The sequence below is a fragment of the Petromyzon marinus genome, chromosome 84, assembly GCF_048934315.1.
Source record: "Petromyzon marinus isolate PM22_M1 ecotype Great Lakes invasive population chromosome 84, UKy_Petmar_22M1.pri1.0, whole genome shotgun sequence".
Classification (NCBI taxonomy): Eukaryota; Metazoa; Chordata; class Hyperoartia; order Petromyzontiformes; family Petromyzontidae; genus Petromyzon; species Petromyzon marinus.
Window position 1 is genome coordinate 1,193,718 of NC_133749.1, and position 21,745 is coordinate 1,215,462.

The window sequence follows — 21,745 nt, forward strand, 5'->3', positions numbered from 1 at the left end:
GTGTTTAGGTGTGACTGCAAAGTTTAGACCTTTAGCTAAAACGGATTTCAGACCATCGGAAATAGAACTGTTACTGCGATTAATTACGACTTTATTAACGTCTAACTTTTTGGTGTGTGGGTCCGGTCTTTTGTTGAAGAGGAGGTTAAATTTGGAAATCAGGTTTTCCTTACATTTGGTCGACATAGTAGCAGCTGAAGAGGCAGTCATATTGTCTACATGTTCCCAATCCGATGTGGACATTATTGCCGTCAATGATAAGTGTGATTTGTAGAGTGTCTTGTCTAACTGATCTAGTTCTGTGCGTATAAGTCTGATTTTTTCTGAGATAAGAGCTAAGCTAGTTTTGAAAAGAATTCGTTTCGCATTAGAAGAAGTTACAGTAGCAGAGGTGAGTGTAAATGCGATTGGTATTACCCCAGAGTCGCGGCATCTCTTCAGGAAGGTGAGAGACTCGATGAGCTGAGCTTTCTTATCCCGGAGTTTGTTGAAGGATCTTAAAGTTATGTGAAAACCCTCCCCGTAGAGGCGATTAAATTTTGATTTAAAGCTTTCGTGACTGCAGTAATTCATATTCTTAGTTTTTTCGGTAAAGTCACGTTGAAGAGAAACAACAAAATAACAAAATATATATAAAACAATAAAAAATTCTCACGACGTTTCGACCATAACTCAAACGGTCATCATCAGGTGTGTCGGTTTGCATAAATTAATTTTGAAAACGGCATATTTATTTATTTATTTATATAAAAAAATAACGTTTGCGTCACGCGCAACGATTGGCAGTTTGCCCAGGACTTGTCCATCTATTTTTTGAAAAGAGGAGGGGGGAGACGAAATTTGTTTTTATGTATGCTGTCTGAAAGCCACTGTAAGCGTGAACAATCAATCAAGAACTGAAATGATTTATCAAATCTTTCCAATGATTGCTAAGATAGAATCCATCTTCTCGGTTGAAATTGTCTCTGTGCTTGTATATGTGGATAGCCTCATGAACGAATCTCTCATGGAAGCCAGATGGCTTACAAAGAACCTCCGTCTTGGAAAAGTCAATGGCATGTGAGCCTACTGAATTAGAACAATGATCTGCTACGGCCGAGGTGTTGGTCCTACCGTGTTTAAGGTCTGCTTTATGTTCACGAATGCGGTCCGAGATATGGCGTTGGTTTCTCCAATGTAACTACTACCACAGAGGCAACTTAGTTTGTAGACACCAGGGTATTGTATGTCCGGAATCACATCTTTTACAGACGGAACCAGATCACGGATTGTATGTAATGTGTTGAAACGGACCTGGATCTTGTGTTTATTCAAGATTTTGGAGATCTTTTTTGTGATCCCAGCAATGTAGGGTAAAGTGATGGTTTTGAAAGGCTCCTCAAGAGGGTTCTTCTTCATGGTTTGAGTGATAGCTTTGCGGATTGTATAGTCGGAGTAACCATTAGCCCTAAGAGCTTGGTGTACGTGCTTGAGTTCACTGCTTATGTGTTCCTGGTCGGATATGCATTGGGCTCTATGATACAGAGTCTTGATGAGAGAATTCTTCTGTGATGGATGGTGGTGGGAATCCGGTTTCAGATAAGCATCCGTATGGGTAGCTTTCCTGTAGACAGAGTGGCTCATTGAACCATCAGGTCTCTTTTTAATTAGGACATCCAAAAAAAGGTATCTTGCCATCTATTTCGACTTCCATGGTAAATCTGATGGCTGGGTGTATGGAATTGATGTGGTCGAAGAATTGGTCTAGAGCAGGCCGGCCATGTGGCCAGATGACAAAAGTGTCATCCACGTACCTCTTCCATAAGGTTGGGCGCAGAGTGGCAGTCTGGATGGCGTCAGTCTCAAATTTCTCCATGAAAATGTTAGCTATAACTGGAGAAAGGGGGGAGCCCATTGGGGTGCCCTCAGTTTGTTTGTAGAAAGTTCCATTCCAAGTGAAGTATGTATTGGTTAAACAGTGTCTCACCAGGGGGGGTACCTCTGTGTTTAGTCCTTGATGAACCAAGTCTTCAATGATTGCAATGGTGTCAGGTACAGGAACCTTGGTGAATAAGGAAACTACATCAAAACTGACAAGCAGGTCGTCTGGGGACAGGGAAATACCCTTGATTGTTGATACCAGGTGAGTAGAATTTTGTACCGCAGAGGTGGTCTTTCCAGTGAAAGGACGCAGGATTTCAGACAAAAAACGAGCTAGTTTGTAGGTGGGGGAGCTGATAGTAGAGACTATGGGACGAAGAGGTGTATCAACTTTATGTATTTTTGGTAAGCCGTATAATCTTGGTGGCCTGGCAGCAGAAGGTTTCAACGAAAACTGTTTAGATTGATCAATTAATGCGGTTGAATCAGAAATTATTTTGTTGGTTTGTGTGACGAGGCTGTTGGTGGGATCTCTTTTTATTTTTGTATAACTACCATCGTCGAGTAATTCTATAATTTTGTTGTTGTATTCTATTTTATCCATGATGACAGTAGCATTGCCTTTGTCAGCTGAGAGAACTACAATATCATTCCTCTTTTTTAATTTATATAATTCAAAACGCTCATCTTTGCTGAGGTTGCTAGCTGGCATCTTAGCGTTTTTGAGGGTTGCAGCGATTTCAGATCTTGCTACGTCTGCAGCGATGTGACCCAGGCCCCTGAGAGCAACGTCTACTTGGGCAATTATATCATTAACTGGTATGTGTTTAGGTGTGACTGCAAAGTTTAGACCTTTAGCTAAAACGGATTTCAGACCATCGGAAATAGAACTGTTACTGCGATTAATTACGACTTTATTAACGTCTAACTTTTTGGTGTGTGGGTCCGGTCTTTTGTTGAAGAGGAGGTTAAATTTGGAAATCAGGTTTTCCTTACATTTGGTCGACATAGTAGCAGCTGAAGAGGCAGTCATATTGTCTACATGTTCCCAATCCGATGTGGACATTATTGCCGTCAATGATAAGTGTGATTTGTAGAGTGTCTTGTCTAACTGATCTAGTTCTGTGCGTATAAGTCTGATTTTTTCTGAGATAAGAGCTAAGCTAGTTTTGAAAAGAATTCGTTTCGCATTAGAAGAAGTTACAGTAGCAGAGGTGAGTGTAAATGCGATTGGTATTACCCCAGAGTCGCGGCATCTCTTCAGGAAGGTGAGAGACTCGATCAGCTGAGCTTTCTTATCCCGGAGTTTGTTGAAGGATCTTAAAGTTATGTGAAAACTCTCCCCGTAGAGGCGATTAAATTTTGATTTAAAGCTTTCGTGACTGCAGTAATTCATATTCTTAGTTTTTTCGGTAAAGTCACGTTGAAGAGAAACAACAAAATAACAAAATATATATAAAACAATAAAAAATTCTCACGACGTTTCGACCATAACTCAAACGGTCATCATCAGGTGTGTCGGTTTGAATAAACACAAGATCCAGGTCCGTTTCAACACATTACATAAAATCCGTGATCTGGTTCCGTCTGTAAAAGATGTGATTCCGGACATACAATACCCTGGTGTCTACAAACTAAGTTGCCTCTGTGGTAGTAGTTACATTGGAGAAACCAAACGCCATATCTCGGACCGCATTCGTGAACATAAAGCAGACCTTAAACACGGTAGGACCAACACCTCGGCCGTAACAGATCATTGTTCTAATTCAGTAGGCTCACATGCCATTGACTTTTCCAAGACAGAGGTTCTTTGTAAGCCATCTGGCTTCCATGAGAGATTCGTTCATGAGGCTATCCACATATACAAGCACAGAGACAATTTCAACCGAGAAGATGGATTCTATCTTAGCAATCATTGGAAAGATTTGATAAATCATTTCAGTTCTTGATTGATTGTTCACGCTTACAGTGGCTTTCAGACGGCATACATTATAAAAAATTTCGTCTCCCCCCTCCTCTTTTCAAAAAATAGATGGACTAGTCCTGGGTAAACTGCCAAATCGCTGCGCGTGACGCTAACGTCTTTTTTTTTATATATAAATAAATAAATGCGCCGTTTAAAAATAAATTTATGCAAACCAACACACCTGATGATGACCGTTTGAGTTATGGTCGAAACGTCGTGAGAATTTTTTTATTGTTTTATATATATTTTGTTATTTTGTTGTTTCTCTTCAACGTGACTTTACCGAAAAAACTAAGAATATGAATAAAAATATTGTAAAGCAATAAAATTATTATTCTTGGTTCTTTCGAAAAAAACTCACCACGTAGAAGGGAAACAATAAAATAATAAAAATATAAAACAATAAAAATCTAAAACAATAAAATTATTATTCTTGGTTCTTTCGAAAAAAAGTCACCACGTAGAAGGGAAACAATACAATAATAAAAATATAAAACAATAAAAATCTAAAACAATAAAATTATTATTCTTGGTTCTTTCGAAAAAAAGTCACCACGTAGAATGGAAACAATAAAATAATAAAAATATAAAACAATAAAATTATTACTCTTGGTTCTTTCGGTAAAGTCAAAATTTAAGCTATTCAGTTATGCAGACCCGCCCGTTGTGGGCGTGTCTTGCATATAGCGGAAGTGACGTCACGTCACTGCTTGCCGCCGTGACGTCGCGAGGCATAACAGGAAGCTGCTGCTGAAATCTGAGGTGATAGATTTTCCCAATCGCTGTTGTTGTTGTGGTGGTTGTTGTTGTGGTTGTTGTTGTTGTTGTTGGTTACCGAGTAGGAGCTTCTCTCTCTCGCGTAGGGATGTCAATTGAGTATCAGCGAGCATGGGAATCGATGTCCAGGTTGGGGGGGGTGGCATTACAACGTGGGGCCTAGCCACGCGGGGCCTTGCCTCCTGCCCCTTGCCTGATGGCATTCGCTTGAATTATCTCGCTTGAACTTGACCCGAAGCTTTCACGGCCGCAGGGATTACTCTTCGGTTCTTTCGGTAAAGTCACGTAGGTATAGAATAATATAAACTTAGAGCCACAATGCACTACAACACGGAGAGTCGGCTAACACGACGGTCAACACCCCACTTGGTCGCTTAACGTTCTTCCAAAGGATTGATACATTTGAGGGAGAGAGAAAACACACGGAGACACACAGACGCATGAGCAGAGAGAGACACAATACAGAGGCACACAGAGACACAGACACAAGCAGAGAGAGTGAGAGACACAGGCACGCAGAGAGACAGAGAGAGAGACAAAACACAGACACGGAGACACACAGACGCATGAGCAGAGAGAGACACAATACAGAGAGACACAGAGACACAGACACAAGCAGAGAGAGTGAGAGACACAGGCACGCAGAGAGACACACAAGCAGAGAGACACACAGGCACACGGAGAGACACACAGACAGACAAGCAGAGAGAGATAACACAGAGACACAGACACACAAGCAGAGAGAGACACGGGCACACAGAGAGACAGAGAGAGAGAGACAAAACACAGACACAGAGACAAAACACAGACACAGAGACAAAACACAGACACGGAGACACATACGCAGAGAGAGACAACACTGAGACACACAAAGAGAGACAACACAGAGAGAGACACAGACACAGACACACAAGCAGAGAGAGACACAGGCACACAGCGAGACATAGACACACACGCAGAGAGACACGACACAGACACACAAGCAGAGAGAGAGACACGGGCACACAGAGAGACAGAGAGAGAGAGACAAAACACAGACACGGAGACACACAGACGCATGAGCAGAGAGAGATACAATACAGAGAGACACAGAGACACAGACACAAGCAGAGAGAGTGAGAGACACAGGCACGCAGAGAGACACACAAGCAGAGAGACACACAGGCACACGGAGAGACACACAGACAGACAAGCAGAGAGAGATAACACAGAGACGCAGACACAAGAGAGAGACACGGGCACACGGCGAGACAGAGAGATAACACAGAGACACAGACACACAAGCAGAGAGAGAGACACGGGCACACAGAGAGACAGAGAGAGAGAGACAAAACACAGACACGGAGACACAGACACATAAGCAGAGAGAGATAACACTGAGACATAAGCAGAGAGAGACACACGGAGACACACAGACACATAAGCAGAGAGAGACAACACTGAGACATACAGAGAGAGACACAGGCACACAGAGAGAGACACACACAGAGACACACAAAGAGAGATAACACACAGACACACAAACAGAGAGAGATAACACAGAGACACAGAGAGAGAGACACACACAGAGACACAGAGAGACACACACACATAGACACACAGAGAGAGACACACAGAGAGAGACAGACACAGAGAGAGAGAGACACAGAGAGAGAGACACAGGCACACAGAGAGATAACACAGAGACACACAGACACACAAGCAGAGAGGGAGACACAGAGAGAGAGACACACACAGACACAGAGAGAGAGACACAGGCACACAGAGATAACACAGAGACACACACGCAGAGAGAGACACACAGACACACAGAGAGAGATAACACAGAGACACACAAGCAGAGAGAGAGAGACACACACAGAGACACAGAGAGAGACACACACAGACACAGAGACACACAGACACACAAGCAGAGAGAGACAACACAGAGACACATACGCAGAGAGAGACACACACACATAGACACACAGAGAGAGACACACAGACAGACACACAAGCAGAGACAACACAGAGAGAGACACAGGCACACAGAGAGACACACACAGAGACACAGAGAGAGATAACACACAGACACAGACACACAAGCAGAGAGAGATAACACAGAGACACAGAGAGAGAGAGAGACACAGGCACACAGAGATAATACAAAGACACACAGACACATAAGCAGAGAGAGAGACAACACTGAGGCATAAGCAGAGAGAGACACAGGCACACAGAGAGACACACAGACACACAAGCAGAGAGGGAGACACACACAGACACACAAGCAGAGAGAGACACACAGAGGCACACAGAGAGACACACAGACACAAGCAGAGAGAGACAACACTGAAACATAAGCAGAGAGAGACACACAGGCACACAGAGAGACACACAGACACACAAGCAGAGAGAGACAACACTGAAACATAAGCAGAGAGAGACACACAGAGAGACAGACAGAGAGAGAGAGAGACACAGAGACACAGAGAGAGAGACACAGGCACACAGAGAGATAACACAGAGACACACAGACACACAAGCAGAGAGAGACACACAGACACACAGAGAGAGATAACACAGAGACACACAAGCAGAGAGGGAGACACAGAGACACAGAGAGAGAGACACACACAGACACAGAGAGAGAGACACAGGCACACAGAGATAACACAGAGACACACAAGCAGAGAGAGACACACAGAGAGAGATAACACAGAGACACAAGCAGAGAGGGAGACACACAGAGACACAGAGAGAGACACACACAGACACAGCGACACACAGACACACAAGCAGAGAGAGACAACACAGAGACACATACGCAGAGAGAGAGAGACACACACATAGACACACAGAGAGAGACACACAGACAGACACACAAGCAGAGACAACACAGAGAGAGAGACACAGGCACACAGAGAGACACACACAGAGACACACAGAGAGAGATAACACACAGACACACAAGCAGAGAGAGATAACACAGAGACACAGAGAGAGAGAGACACAGGCACACAGAGATAACACAAAGACACACAGACACATAAGCAGAGAGAGACAACACTGAGGCATAAGCAGAGAGAGACACAGGCACACAGAGAGACACACAGACAAACAAGCAGAGAGAGAGAGACACACAGGCACACAGACACACAGTCCAACACCTCGGCCACGGCCGAGGTGTTGGACTAGTCCTAAATAAACTGCCAAATCGCTGCGCATGGCGCTAACGTTTTTTTATAAATAAATGCGTCGTTTAAAAATAAATTTATGCAACCAACACACCTGAAGATGACCGTTTGAGTTATGGTCGAAACGTCGTGAGATTTTTTATTGTTTTATATATTTTATTATTTTGTTGTTTCCCTTCAACGTGGTGACTTTACCGAAAAAACTAAGAATATGAATTACTGCAGTTACGAAAGCTTTAAATCAAAATTTAACATGAATCCTTGTAAAAAAAAAAGGTTTTCAGTTTTGCTGCCAGAAAAAAAGGCGAAAAACCCCTTTTATTACATTTTGGTACTGGCGAAGGAGGTCTAATGATGTAAAAAAAGATTGTTTACATTTTTTTTAATAGAATATCGTATTGTCATCAGTATGACATAAGTTTACCGAGTTTGTCGTCGATACCACATTGGGAAGTGAGTTAAAATTGAGTTACAAGATTTGAGGATACTACAACAACAACAGACAGAGCGAGTTAATAAATAGCGTGTAAAATTGGAATCACCGAGAGTCTTGGTGAATAAAGCGCTCCACCTAGCATTTACCTGTTATAAACCTTGTTCATGTGTAGTAGTACCACAGTAATTACCCTGTGATCTGGTAATTTGTAAAAGGTGGGGTGAAGGTAGGCTTGTTGCTTTTAACCTTTTATTTTACCCGCTGAAGGGTAAAAGGTAAGGGTAGAGTGATTGTATTGTTGTAAGGTAAAAGGTAGGGTAAAGGGAGGCTTGTTGTTTTTAATCTTTTACCTTACCTGCTGAAGGGTTAAAGGTAGGGGTAGAGTGATTGTATTGTTGTAAGGTAAAAGGTAGGGTAAAGGTAGGTTCGTTGTTTTTAATCTTTTACCTTACCTGCTGAAGGGTTAAAGGTAGGGGTAGAGTGATTGTATTGTTGTAAGGTAAAAGGTAGGGTAAAGGTAGGCTTGTTGTTTTTAATCTTTTACCTTACCTGCTGAAGGGTTAAAGGTAGGGGTAGAGTGATTGTATTGTTGTAAGGTAAAAGGTAGGGTAAAGGTAGGGTCGTTGTTTTTAATCTTTTACCTTACCTGCTGAAGAGTAACAGGTAAGGGTAGAGTGATTTGTGGTAAAGTAAAAGGTAGGGTAAAGGTAGGCTCGTTGTTTTTAACCTTTTACCTTACCTGCTGAAGGGTTAAAGGTAGGGGTAGAGTGATTTGTGGTAAGGTGAAAGGTAGGGTAAAGGTAGGGTCGTTGTTTTTAACCTTTAACCTTTTATTTTACTTGCTGAAGGGTTAAAGGTAGGGTAGAGTGATTGTATTGTGGTAAGGTAAAAGGTAGGGTAAAGGTAGGCTTGTTGTTTTTAATCTTTTACCTTACCTGCTGAAGGGTTAAAGGTAAGGGTAGAGTGATTGTATTGTGGTAAAGTAAAAGGTAGGGTAAAGGTAGGCTTGTTGTTTTTAATCTTTTACCTTACCTGCTGAAGGGTAAAAGGTACGGTAGAGTGATTGTATTGTGGTAAAGTAAAAGGTAGCGTAAAGGTAGGCTCGTTGTTTTTAACCTTTACCCTTACCTGCTGAATGGTAAAAGGTAGGGTAGAGTGATTTGTGGTAAAGTAAAAGGTAGGGTAAAGGTAGGGTCGTTGTTTTTAATCTTTTACCTTACCTGCTGAAGGGTAAAAGGTAGGGGTAGAGTGATTTGTGGTAAAGTAAAAGGTAGGGTAAAGGTAGGCTCGTTGTTTTTAACCTTTTACTTTACCTGCTGAAGGGTTAAAGGTAGGGTAGAGTGATTGTATTGTGGTAAAGTAAAAGGTAGGGTAAAGATAGGGTCGTTGTTTTTAACCTTTTATTTTACCTGCTGAAGGGTAAAAGGTAGGGGTAGAGTGATTTGTGGTAAGGTAAAAGGTAGGGTAAAGGTAGGGTCGTTGTTTTTAACCTTTTACTTTACCTGCTGAAGGGTAAAAGGTAAGGGTAGAGTGATTGTATTGTTGTAAGGTAAAAGGTAGGGTAAAGGTAGGGTTGTTGTTTTTAATCTTTTACCTTACCTGCTGAAGGGTTAAAGGTAGGGGTAGAGTGATTGTATTGTTGTAAGGTAAAAGGTAGGGTAAAGGTAGGTTCGTTGTTTTTACCTTTTACTTTACCTGCTGAAGGGTTAAAGGTAGGGGTAGAGTGATTTGTGGTAAGGTGAAAGGTAGGGTAAAGGTAGGGTCGTTGTTTTTAACCTTTAACCTTTTATTTTACTTGCTGAAGGGTAAAAGGTAGGGTAGAGTGATTGTATTGTGGTAAAGTAAAAGGTAGGGTAAAGGTAGGCTCGTTGCTTTTAACCTTTTACTTTACCTGCTGAAGGGTTAAAGGTAGGGTAGAGTGATTGTATTGTGGTAAGGTAAAAGGTAGGGTAAAGGTAGGCTTGTTGTTTTTAATCTTTTACCTTACCTGCTGAAGGGTTAAAGGTAAGGGTAGAGTGATTGTATTGTGGTAAAGTAAAAGGTAGGGTAAAGGTAGGCTTGTTGTTTTTAATCTTTTACCTTACCTGCTGAAGGGTAAAAGGTACGGTAGAGTGATTGTATTGTGGTAAAGTAAAAGGTAGCGTAAAGGTAGGCTCGTTGTTTTTAACCTTTACCCTTACCTGCTGAATGGTAAAAGGTAGGGTAGAGTGATTTGTGGTAAAGTAAAAGGTAGGGTAAAGGTAGGGTCGTTGTTTTTAATCTTTTACCTTACCTGCTGAAGGGTAAAAGGTAGGGGTAGAGTGATTTGTGGTAAAGTAAAAGGTAGGGTAAAGGTAGGCTCGTTGTTTTTAACCTTTTACTTTACCTGCTGAAGGGTTAAAGGTAGGGTAGAGTGATTGTATTGTGGTAAAGTAAAAGGTAGGGTAAAGATAGGGTCGTTGTTTTTAACCTTTTATTTTACCTGCTGAAGGGTAAAAGGTAGGGGTAGAGTGATTTGTGGTAAGGTAAAAGGTAGGGTAAAGGTAGGGTCGTTGTTTTTAACCTTTTACCCTTACCTGCTGAAGGGTAAAAGGTAGGGGTAGAGTGATTTGTGGTAAGGTGAAAGGTAGGGTAAAGGTAGGGTCGTTGTTTTTAACCTTTTACTTTACCTGCTGAAGGGTAAAAGGTAAGGGTAGAGTGATTGTATTGTTGTAAGGTAAAAGGTAGGGTAAAGGTAGGGTTGTTGTTTTTACCTTTTACCTTACCCGCTGAAGGGTTAAAGGTAGGGTAGAGTGATTTGTGGTAAAGTAAAAGGTAGGGTAAAGGTAGGCTCGTTGTTTTTAACCTTTTACTTTACCTGCTGAAGGGTTAAAGGTAGGGTAGAGTGATTGTATTGTGGTAAAGTAAAAGGTAGGGTAAAGGTAGGCTCGTTGCTTTTAACCTTTTAACTTACCTGCTGAAGGGTAAAAGGTAAGGGTAGAGTGATTGTATTGTTGTAAGGTAAAAGGTAGGGTAAAGGTAGGCTTTGTTGTTTTTAATCTTTTACCTTACCTGCTGAAGGGTTAAAGGTAGGGGTAGAGTGATTGTATTGTTGTAAGGTAAAAGGTAGGGTAAAGGTAGGTTCGTTGTTTTTACCTTTTACCTTACCTGCTGAAGGGTTAAAGGTAGGGGTAGAGTGATTGTATTGTTGTAAGGTAAAAGGTAGGGTAAAGGTAGGCTTGTTGTTTTTAATCTTTTACCTTACCTGCTGAAGGGTTAAAGGTAGGGGTAGAGTGATTGTATTGTTGTAAGGTAAAAGGTAGGGTAAAGGTAGGCTTTGTTGTTTTTAATCTTTTACCTTACCTGCTGAAGGGTTAAAGGTAGGGGTAGAGTGATTGTATTGTTGTAAGGTAAAAGGTAGGGTAAATGTAGGGTTGTTGTTTTTAACCTTTTACTTTACCTGCTGAAGGGTAAAAGGTAGGGGTAGAGTGATTTGTGGTAAAGTAAAAGGTAGGGTAAAGGTAGGGTTGTTGTTTTTAACCTTTTACCTTACCTGCTGAAGGGTTAAAGGTAGGGTAGAGTGATTGTATTGTTGTAAGGTAAAAGGTAGGGTAAAGGTAGGCTTGTTGTTTTTAATCTTTTACCTTACCTGCTGAAGGGTTAAAGGTAGGGGTAGAGTGATTGTATTGTTGTAAGGTAAAAGGTAGGGTAAAGGTAGGCTTTGTTGTTTTTAATCTTTTACCTTACCTGCTGAAGGGTTAAAGGTAGGGGTAGAGTGATTGTATTGTTGTAAGGTAAAAGGTAGGGTAAATGTAGGGTTGTTGTTTTTAACCTTTTACTTTACCTGCTGAAGGGTAAAAGGTAGGGGTAGAGTGATTTGTGGTAAAGTAAAAGGTAGGGTAAAGGTAGGGTTGTTGTTTTTAACCTTTTACCTTACCTGCTGAAGGGTTAAAGGTAGGGTAGAGTGATTGTATTGTTGTAAGGTAAAAGGTAGGGTAAAGGTAGGGTTGTTGTTTTTAACCTTTTACTTTACCTGCTGAAGGGTTAAAGGTAGGGTAGAGTGATTGTATTGTGGTAAGGTAAAAGGTAGGGTAAAGGTAGGTTCGTTGTTTTTACCTTTTACCTTACCTGCTGAAGGGTAAAAGGTAGGGGTAGAGTGATTGTATTGTTGTAAGGTAAAAGGTAGGGTAAAGTTAGGCTTTGTTGCTTTTAACCTTTTACCTTACCTGCTGAAGGGTAAAAGGTAGGGTAGAGTGATTGTATTGTTGTAAGGTAAAAGGTAGGGTAAATGTAGGGTTGTTGTTTTTAACCTTTTACCTTACCTGCTGAAGGGTAAAATATAAGGTAGAGTGATTTGTGGTAAAGTAAAAGGTAGGGTAAAGGTAGGCTCGTTGTTTTTAACCTTTTACTTTACCTGCTGAAGGGTTAAAGGTAGGGTAGAGTGATTGTATTGTGGTAAGGTAAAAGGTAGGCTAAAGATAGGGTCGTTGTTTTTAACCTTTTATTTTACCTGCTGAAGGGTAAAAGGTAAGGGTAGAGTGATTTGTGGTAAAGTAAAAGGTAGGGTAAAGGTAGGCTTTGTTGTTTTTAACCTTTTACTTTGCCTGCTGAAGGGTTAAAGGTAGGGTAGAGTGATTGTATTGTGGTAAAGTAAAAGGTAGGGTAAAGATAGGGTCGTTGTTTTTAACCTTTTAACTTACCTGCTGAAGGGTAAAAGGTAAGGGTAGAGTGATTGTATTGTGGTAAAGTAAAAGGTAGGGTAAAGGTAGGCTCGTTGCTTTTAACCTTTTAACTTACCTGCTGAAGGGTAAAAGGTACGGTAGAGTGATTGTATTGTGGTAAGGTAAAAGGTAGGGTAAAGATAGGGTCGTTGTTTTTAACCTTTTATTTTACCTGCTGAAGGGTTAAAGGTAAGGGTAGAGTGATTGTATTGTGGTAAGGGTAAAGGTAGGCTCGTTGTTTTTAACCTTGTACCTTACCACAATACAATCAATTACAGCCAACGTCAGTTTACCATGGACAATTAGACCCTAGCTGAAACATAACATGTAAAAAAAGATTGTTTAAAAAAAATATATATTTTTTTATTAATGCTAGAATATCGTATTGTCATCAGTACGACGTAGGCATATCAAGTTTGCAGTCGATACCACGTTGAGAAGTGGGTTACAAATTGAGTTGCAAGATTTGAGGATGCAACGGCAATGACAACAACAGACAGGTTGAGTTAAATGAAAGCTTGCCATAAAAAACACATTCTCCTGCGGAGGGAGGGAGGAGCTGCTGGTAGGAACGTTTGGGGTTGCTCGGTCAATGGTCAGGGTCAACAACAACAAAAACACGTGGTGTGTTCCACACCACGTGGTGTGTGTTCTACACACACCACGTGGTGTGTTCTACATACCACGTGGCGTGTGTCCCACACAATATGCCCCACTGTGAGGGCGGGGCACAAGGCTGTCGTGAAGTTGGTGAAACGTTGAGTTTTATAAGGGGGGGGGGGGCACCACGGGGTGACCAGCCCCTCCCCCACACCCAGCCCCTCCCCCACACCCAGCCCCTCCCCCACACCCAGCCCCTCCCCCACACCCAGCCCCTCCCCCACACCCAGCCCCACAACTCCCAGCCCCTCCCCACCCAGCCCCACCCTCCCCACCCCCCACCCAGCCCCACCCTCCCCACCACCCAGCCCCTCCCCCACACCCAGCCCCTCCCCACCCAGCCCCCATCCCCACCCAACCCCACACCTCCCATTTTATCCGGGTGTCCGGATACACGTGGACAGACATCCACAGACATACACAACAATGAATCCCGCCCCCCCCCCCCCGCCCCCCTCCTGTGAATGAATCCGGCATCAGTCACAGCAGACATCCCGGCTATCGCCATTTCCACCCGAAAGACGATCCGCCTGTGTTGCATTCGAAACGTCGCGATTTTGTTTACTTGTACCCCCGCAGTCGCGAAATCTTCAGGTCGAGGTGGTGCGTCCGCAAATGCATTCCTTTGCGCCTCGATGCCGACGCGTGGGCTGGTGTTTGCCGCCCGCAGCTGACGCCTCCCCTCTTGACACCTCCTCTTGCAGAATTGGTCTGATGGCGCAAAGGCACTCGGCGCGGCTCGCCACGGCACGGAAACAGTGCGACCGTTGTGCGTACAGCACGGTGCGGACTGGAAGTCTGACGCAGCATCAGATGGCTCACACGGGCGAGAAGCCCTTCAAGTGCACCGCGTGCGGGGACGCGTTTGCGTGGCCATTTTCTCTCAAGAAACACCAGAGGACACACACGGGCGAGAAACCCTTCGGGTGCCCTCTGTGCGCGATGGCGTTTGCGGATCCGTCGAGTTGCCGCCGGCACCTGAGGAGGCACACGGGGGAGAAGCCCTTCAGGTGCGGTGCGTGCGAGGTGGCGTTTGCCGATTCGTCGACTCTTCAGAGGCACCAGAGGACGCACACGGGCGAGAGACCCTTCAGGTGCGGTGCGTGCGGGAAGGCGTTTTCCCAGTCGTCGAATCTTGCGACGCACCAGAGGACGCACACGGGAGAGAGACCCTTCAGGTGCGGTGCGTGCGGGAAGGCGTTCGCACAGTCGGCGCATCTCCAGGCGCACCAGAGGACTCGTACGCATCTGGAGACAAGCAAGAGGGAGTGGCGCCTGAAATCGACCTGCGGCAGCCAAAGTGCCGCGCGGAGCCCGGCGCTCGCGAAGAAGGTGCCGGGAGAGAAGCCCGGCTTGGGCGCTTCCCGCGGCACCGGGGTTGGATGTGAGGAGGTGACTGTGAAATGCGAAGGAGTGACGTCGATGGGCGGAGGAGTGAAGGTGGAATGGGAAGATGAAGGTTCGACTCCGACATGGGACCTTGGCATCGACGGGGGCAGCGTGAAGCGGGAGGAGAATTCTGACTGTGAGGCAGAGCGAGGCAACTGCCAGCAGTTTGTGGAAGTGGAGGTGTGGGTGGACTTCCTCCGAGACGATGCAAAGTCAAGTGGAGACCCGGTGAATGTGTAGGCTTGAGGCGGTTGGCGCTCCGACAGATGCACCTTCGTCCGGAGGCCTTTTCACTGAAAAGAACGCGGAGTTGAACACTGAAATCCTTGGGTTCAAACCTGCGGGGTGAGAGCGGCCAGTCTTTTGGCGGACCTGTGGGTTGGGTGGATCTCTCACCAGGAGGGATGCGTACTCTTTGGCTCTCTCGGTAAAGTCGCGTAGGTATAAGTAAAATCAATTGAATCTCGACGTTTCGATTTGCAACACAAGCAATCATCATCAGGTGGGAAAAAACACAAACCCTAACTGCTTCCGTCATCATCAGGTGTGAAAGCTTTCACACCTGATGATGACGGACAGACGCCCGCGTCGCTGACGGACGCTTGTGTTTTTTTTAAACTCCTAACCAGGTAAAAACCCTAACTGCTTTGTCATTAAATTTTGATTTAAAGCTTTCGTGAATGCAGTAATTCATATTCTTAGCTCTTTCGGTAAAGTCACGTTGAAGGGAAACAATAACGTGTTATGGTCGAAACGTCGTGAGAATTTTATTGTTTTATGTATATTTTATTATTTTATTGTTTCCCTTCAACGTGACTTTACCGAAAGAACTAAGAATATGCTTTGTCATTATATAGAAATAGGTTTCGGCCTTTTAGCTGGCACAAAAACTGACACCTTTATTCAAGGCATCGTGTTTGCAATGACCACAACACAAGCAGTCAAAATGCAAACAAAAGAGACAACTCTGATAATGATATTGGCACTGTCCTTGAATTTGATTGGTCCACACCTGAGACGGCTTTTCTTAGAGCCCTTTAGTCTCCACTGGTGTTGGACCAGAAGACGCCAAAAGGTCCAACACCAGTGGAGACTAGGCTCTAAGAAAAGCCGTCTCGGGTGTGGACCAATCAAATTCAAGGACAGTGCCAGTATTATTATTATCAGAGTTGTCTCTTTTGTTTGCATTTTGACTGCTTGTGTTGTGGTTATTGCAAACACGATGCCTTGAATAAAGGTGTCAGTTTTTCGTGCCAGTTAAAAAGGGTAAAACCTATTTCTGTATCTTGTTACTGGCGAAGGAGGTCTCATAATGCTTTGCCATTGTCGTCTGTTGCATCTGCCGGGTACGACTACTCCACTCGGCACTCTCCCCATCCCTCCCTCTCCCCCCATCCCCTTTGCTCCTCCCCCTTCCTGGCCTGTACAGTCCGTGCCTCGGTACGCGACTGCTTTGGCACGCCGTCGAATTTGGTAACGCGCCGTGTTTTGACGAGGAAAAAAGATGTCTTGGCGTGCGACTTCTTGCTTGCTAGAACTCGTGTAGACCCCCGTTCACGACTGACACTGAGCGCCGCTCCTCAGTCCGTCTGCAGGTCTCGTTCAGTGCGCACGACCCCCTCGCTGTAACTCTCTGCGAACGTTCACGCGTTTTTGTTCGACAAAGTCGACTCCTCTCGGCAAGCTAAAGTGACGCCAAAATTTAAAATTGTTATTTAAATGTATTCCAGTGCATTTATGTGTTCATTTTAATTTTACGCATTTTAGTAATAAGTAGTGTCTAAGTTATTATAGGTACAACCACGTTAATGTATAATATGCCAAATAAACATTTCTTATAGGTGCCTCGGTGAATGTGTATGCTTTGACTTTAACGTAGCTATTTCTGTGACCAGTTACAAGCTAATCACTCAGCTATTTCAATGCTAAATTCTATGCTAATTCCTTTGTCAAGGGGTGCCTTTGTGGATGTGTATGCTTTACCTTTAACATAGCCTTTTCTGTGACCGGTCACAAGCTAATCACTCAGCTATTTCAATGCTAAATTTTATGCTAATTCCTTTGTCAAGGGGTGCCTCTGCGGATGTGTATGCTTTAACTTAGCTATTTCAATGCTAAATTCTATGCTAATTCCTTTGTCAAGGGGTGCCTTTGCGGGTGTGTATGCATTAACTTTAACGGAGCCATTTCTGTGACCAGTCACAAGCTAATCACTCGGCCATTTCAATGCTAAATTTCTATGCTAATTCCTTTGTCAAGGCGCTTTGTTTCTTCTCACACAGCTTAAAGGTCGCGATCTGAGCGTGGCTTTTTTCACTCCAGCGCTGTCCTCCAGACAGCCTGGTCCCTTCACCTGATGAAGGCCGCGCTTGTGTTGTGGCCGAAACGTCGTGATTTTTGTTATTTTATTTTTTAACCTACGTGACCATACCCAATAGAACCAAAGAGTATCGTTTCTTATACGCCGGAACGGATTATTTCTTTTATCTTTACATTTAATGGGAAATTTTCATTTGGTGGACGTCGTTTTCGGTACAAGTCCTAGCCCTTCTGCAACGAAATTGTCGACGCATACCGAGGTGTCGCCACTGTACAACCTCTTGCGGCAACAACAACAACAACTCTCTCTCCCACTTCAGCGGGCGGGGGGGAACAAAAAAAAATTTACCCGGTTAAAACCTAAACGTTCTTTCCGTGCTTTTCCCACCTGATGGTGATTGCTCGTGCGCGTGCAATCGCAACGTCCCGAGTTGCTTTTACAACCGGCGTGACTTTGCCGGAAGAGCCGCGGCGCGTTCGCTTTTGTCATCGTGATGAGTGGCGTTACCATGTTTTTGGGTCCGAGGAGAGCGGAGACGATTCGCTTTGAGGCGACGTCGTTGATCTCTCTTGAAGCGGGGGGCGGTGGTTAGCGGGCCCCGGCTCACCGACAACCTGGGGAGGTGTGTAGCCCTCTGGGCTGGTGTGTCGCTTACCACCGGGGGCGAGTGCTCTCAAACCCTCCGGCTAGTGGAGGCTGCCGGACCTGACCCGTGCCGCCGGGGTCTTCGGGTTCTTGCCGACCACTGGCCCACCCGGTCCCGGGCCCTCAGAAGGACGTCGGTTCCCAGCGGAGGGGGTCGGTCAAGTCAACCAGGGTGTCCTGGCCTAGCTGGTCTCCTTACCCGTCCTCGGCATTCCCGAGTTCACCGCCCCGCTACGGGGCGCCGCGTCTGCTGCCGCAGGTCAGTGTATGCAGTGCCCAACGGTGACGTCACAGCAGAACCTTGGCGGCTGCGGGCGGCGGTTCGCCCCGGGAACGTGCCTTTTGCCATCCAAAGCGCGTCCCGCACGCGACGGCCGTGTGATCCACGTGGCTCTGGCCAGCGCAGATCGCGAACGCGCGGTGCCGACGGTATCGCTGGGCCCCTCGCCCGTTTGTCGGATTGACGTTTTACTTGAATATATATGTGTGTGTGTGTGTGCTTAGCTCTTTCGGTAAAGTCACGTTGAAGGGAAACAATAAAATAATTTAAAAAATATATATATATGAAACAGTAAAAATTCTCACGACGTTTCGACCATAACACAAACGGTCGTCATCAGGTCGTGAGAATTTTTATTTATATTTTATTGTTTCCCTTCAACGTGGTGACTTTACCGAAAGAGCTAAGAATATGAATTACCGCAGTCACGAAAGCTTTGAATCAAAATTTACTTAAATATGTTTGCACGTCTTGCAAAACCCCTCCGTGACCAATTTACTCGCGATCCGAGGTTTTACTGCACATGCATGTACGGGGGCGGATCCAGGATTTCAGGCCGGTGGTGACATTCAACAACAAATGTTCATAGCAAGAATGATTTAGAGAGTAGATGACGTGTGTGTATGACGTGTGTGTGTGTATGACGTGTGTATAACGTGTGTATGACATGTGTGTGTATGACGTGTGTGTTTATGACGTGTGTATAACGTGTGTATGACGTGTGTATAACGTGTGTATTACGTGTGTGTATGACGTGTGTATAACGTGTGTATGACGCGTGTGTGTGTATTACGTGTGTATGACGTGTGTGTGTATGACGTGTGTGTATATGACGTGTGTATAACGTGTGTATGACGTGTGTATAACGTGTGTATTACGTGTGTGTATGACGTGTGTGTGTGTATGACGTGTGTGTGTATGACGCGTGTGTGTATGAAGTGTGTATGACGTGTGTGTGTGTGTATGAAGTGTGTATGACGTGTGTGTGTATGAAGTGTGTATGACGTGTGTGTGTGTATGACGTGTGTGTGTGTATGAAGTGTGTATGACCAGGGCCGGAGCCAGGATTTCAGGCCGGGGGTGACATTCAACAACAAATGTTAACATCACGAATGATTTAGAGAGAGTCAGGCTGTTGAACTTAGACGCCATGGGTTGACGGACAGACTCTCTGACAATGCAGTGACACGGAGTTCGCCAGACCGAGTGGCGTACACTTACACGCAGAATGTCACCGCCCCTGTCACCACCCCCTCCCCCTGGCTCCGCCCCTGTGTATGACGTGTGCGTATGACGTGTGTATGACGTGTGTATGACACGTGAGTATGACGTGCGTATGACATGTGTGTGTATGACGTGTGTGTGTATAACGCGTGTGTATGAAGTGTGTATGAAGTGTGTATGACGTGCATGTGTGTATGAAGTGTGTATGAAGTGTGTATGACGTGCGTGTGTGTATGACGTGTGTATTACGTGTGTATGACGCGTGTATTACGTGTGTATGACGCGTGTGTGTATGACGTGTGTATAACGTGTGTATGACGCGTGTGTGTATGAAGTGTGTATGACGTGTGTATGTATGACGCGCGTGTGTGTATGAAGTGTGTATGACGTGTGTGTGTGTATGACGTGTGTATGACGTGTGTGTATGTATGACGTGTGTATGTATGACATGTGTGTGTGTATGACGTGTGTGTGTATGACGTGTGTGTATAACGTGTATGACGCGTGTGTGTATGACGTGTGTGTGTGTATGACGTGTGTATGACGTGTGTGTGACGCGTGTGTGTATGAAGTGTGTATGACGTGTGTGTGTATGACGTGTGTGACGTGTGTATGACGCGTGTGTGTGTATGACGTGTGTATAACGTGTGTGTGACGCGTGTGTGTATGACGTGTGTGTGTATGACGTGTGTATAACGTGTGTGTGACGCGTGTGTGTATGACGTGTGTGTGTATGACGTGTGTGTGACGCGTGTGTGTATGAAGTGTGTGTGTATGACGTGTGTGTATGACTTGTGTGTGTATGACGTGTGTATAACGTGTACGTGACGTGTGTGTGTATGACGTGTGTGTGTGACGTGTGTGTGACGTGTGTGTGTATGACGTGTGTGTGTGTATGACGTGTGTATGACGTGTGTGTGACGCGTGTGTGTATGAAGTGTGTCACCGCTGTCACCCCCCCCCCCCTCCTGGCTCCGCCCCTGCGCATATACAGATACACAATCGTGATTTGAAGCTTTCACGATTGCAGGAATCCAAACTCTTTGGTTCTTTCGGTCAAGTCTCACGCAAGTTGGTAGAGACGGAGAATCGTCGCGACGTCTCGGGTGAAAATCGCGATGGCCGAGATGTCTGCTGCCATTTTATTTTATTTATAACCTACGTGGCTTTTACCGACAGAACCAAAACGAGTATTCTGTGTGTGTATATATATAACACGCACGTGACTGGCGCGTGTACGCTCATTAATGCGTTCGTGATGTAGTTTAAAAAGTTACTCGCAATCCAAGGTTTTACTCGCACTTGCGGTCAAAATGTCGACGATGTGTGATGCGTCGTCCCTGAAGCTGATTGGTCCACACCAGAGACGGCTTTCTTGAGAGTCCAGTCTCAATTGGGGTCATCTGGCCCGGCACCAAATTTAGAGCCTTCGCCTTTTGGCGTCATCTGGCCCGGCACCAAATTGAGAGTCCTGGCCACTTTTGGGGTCATCTGGCCCGGCACCAGTTGAGAGTTCTGACCGCTTTTGGGGTCATCTGGCCCGGCACCAAATTGAGAGTCCTGGCCGCTTTTGGGGTCATCTGGCCCGGCACCAATTGAGAGTCCTGGCCGCTTTTGGGGTCATCTGGCCCGGCACCAAATTGAGAGTCCTGGCCGCTTTTGGGGTCATCTGGCCCGGCACCAATTGAGAGTCCTGGCCGCTTTTGGGGTCATCTGGCCCGGCACCAAATTGAGAGTCTTGGCCGCTTTTGGGGTCATCTGGCCCGGCACCAATTGAGAGTCCTGGCCGCTTTTGGGGTCATCTGGCCCGGCACCAAATTGAGAGTCCTGGCCGCTTTTGGCATCATCTGGCCCGGCACCAGTTAAGAGTCCTGGCCGCTTTAGGGGTCATCTGGCCTGGCACCAAATTGAGAGTCCTGGCCACTTCAGGGGTCATCTGGCCTGGCACCAATTTAGAGCCTTTGCCTTTTGGAGTCATCTGGCCCGGCACCAGTTGAGAGTTCTGACCACTTTTGGGGGCATCTGGCCCGGCACCAATGGAGACTGGACTCTTAAAGAAAGCTGTCTCTCTGGTGTGGACCAAATCAGTCTCAGGGGCAATGCGTCGCACGTGATGCCGAGCGTGTTTGCTGTTCGCATTTTGACCGCGGGTATCGTTGGTTAATGCATCGACGTGAATTCTCTTAAAAAAAAGGTTTCAGTTTCGTTTGCCGGGAAAAAAAGGGGACACCCCCCTCCTCCTATTATTATTGTCGCTCTGTCTGCGTCTCTGTTCGCATCCGCGTGTCTCCGCCTGTGTCTCTGTGTCGTCTGTGTCTGTCTCGGTGTCCCTC

At 45.2% G+C, this 21,745-nt stretch overlaps 1 protein-coding gene across 1 annotated transcript; it reads left to right on the forward strand.

Moving 5' to 3' along the window:
• The first annotated feature begins 4,484 nt into the window (after positions 1–4,484).
• On the forward strand, positions 4,485–21,658 carry LOC116936875 (uncharacterized). Its single transcript, XM_032944022.2, has 2 exons — positions 4,485–4,588; positions 14,259–21,658. Exon 2 carries the CDS (start codon positions 14,269–14,271, stop codon positions 15,181–15,183), a length of 915 nt encoding a protein of 304 aa, XP_032799913.2. The 5' UTR covers positions 4,485–4,588; positions 14,259–14,268; the 3' UTR covers positions 15,184–21,658.
• The last annotated feature ends 87 nt before the right edge of the window (positions 21,659–21,745 follow it).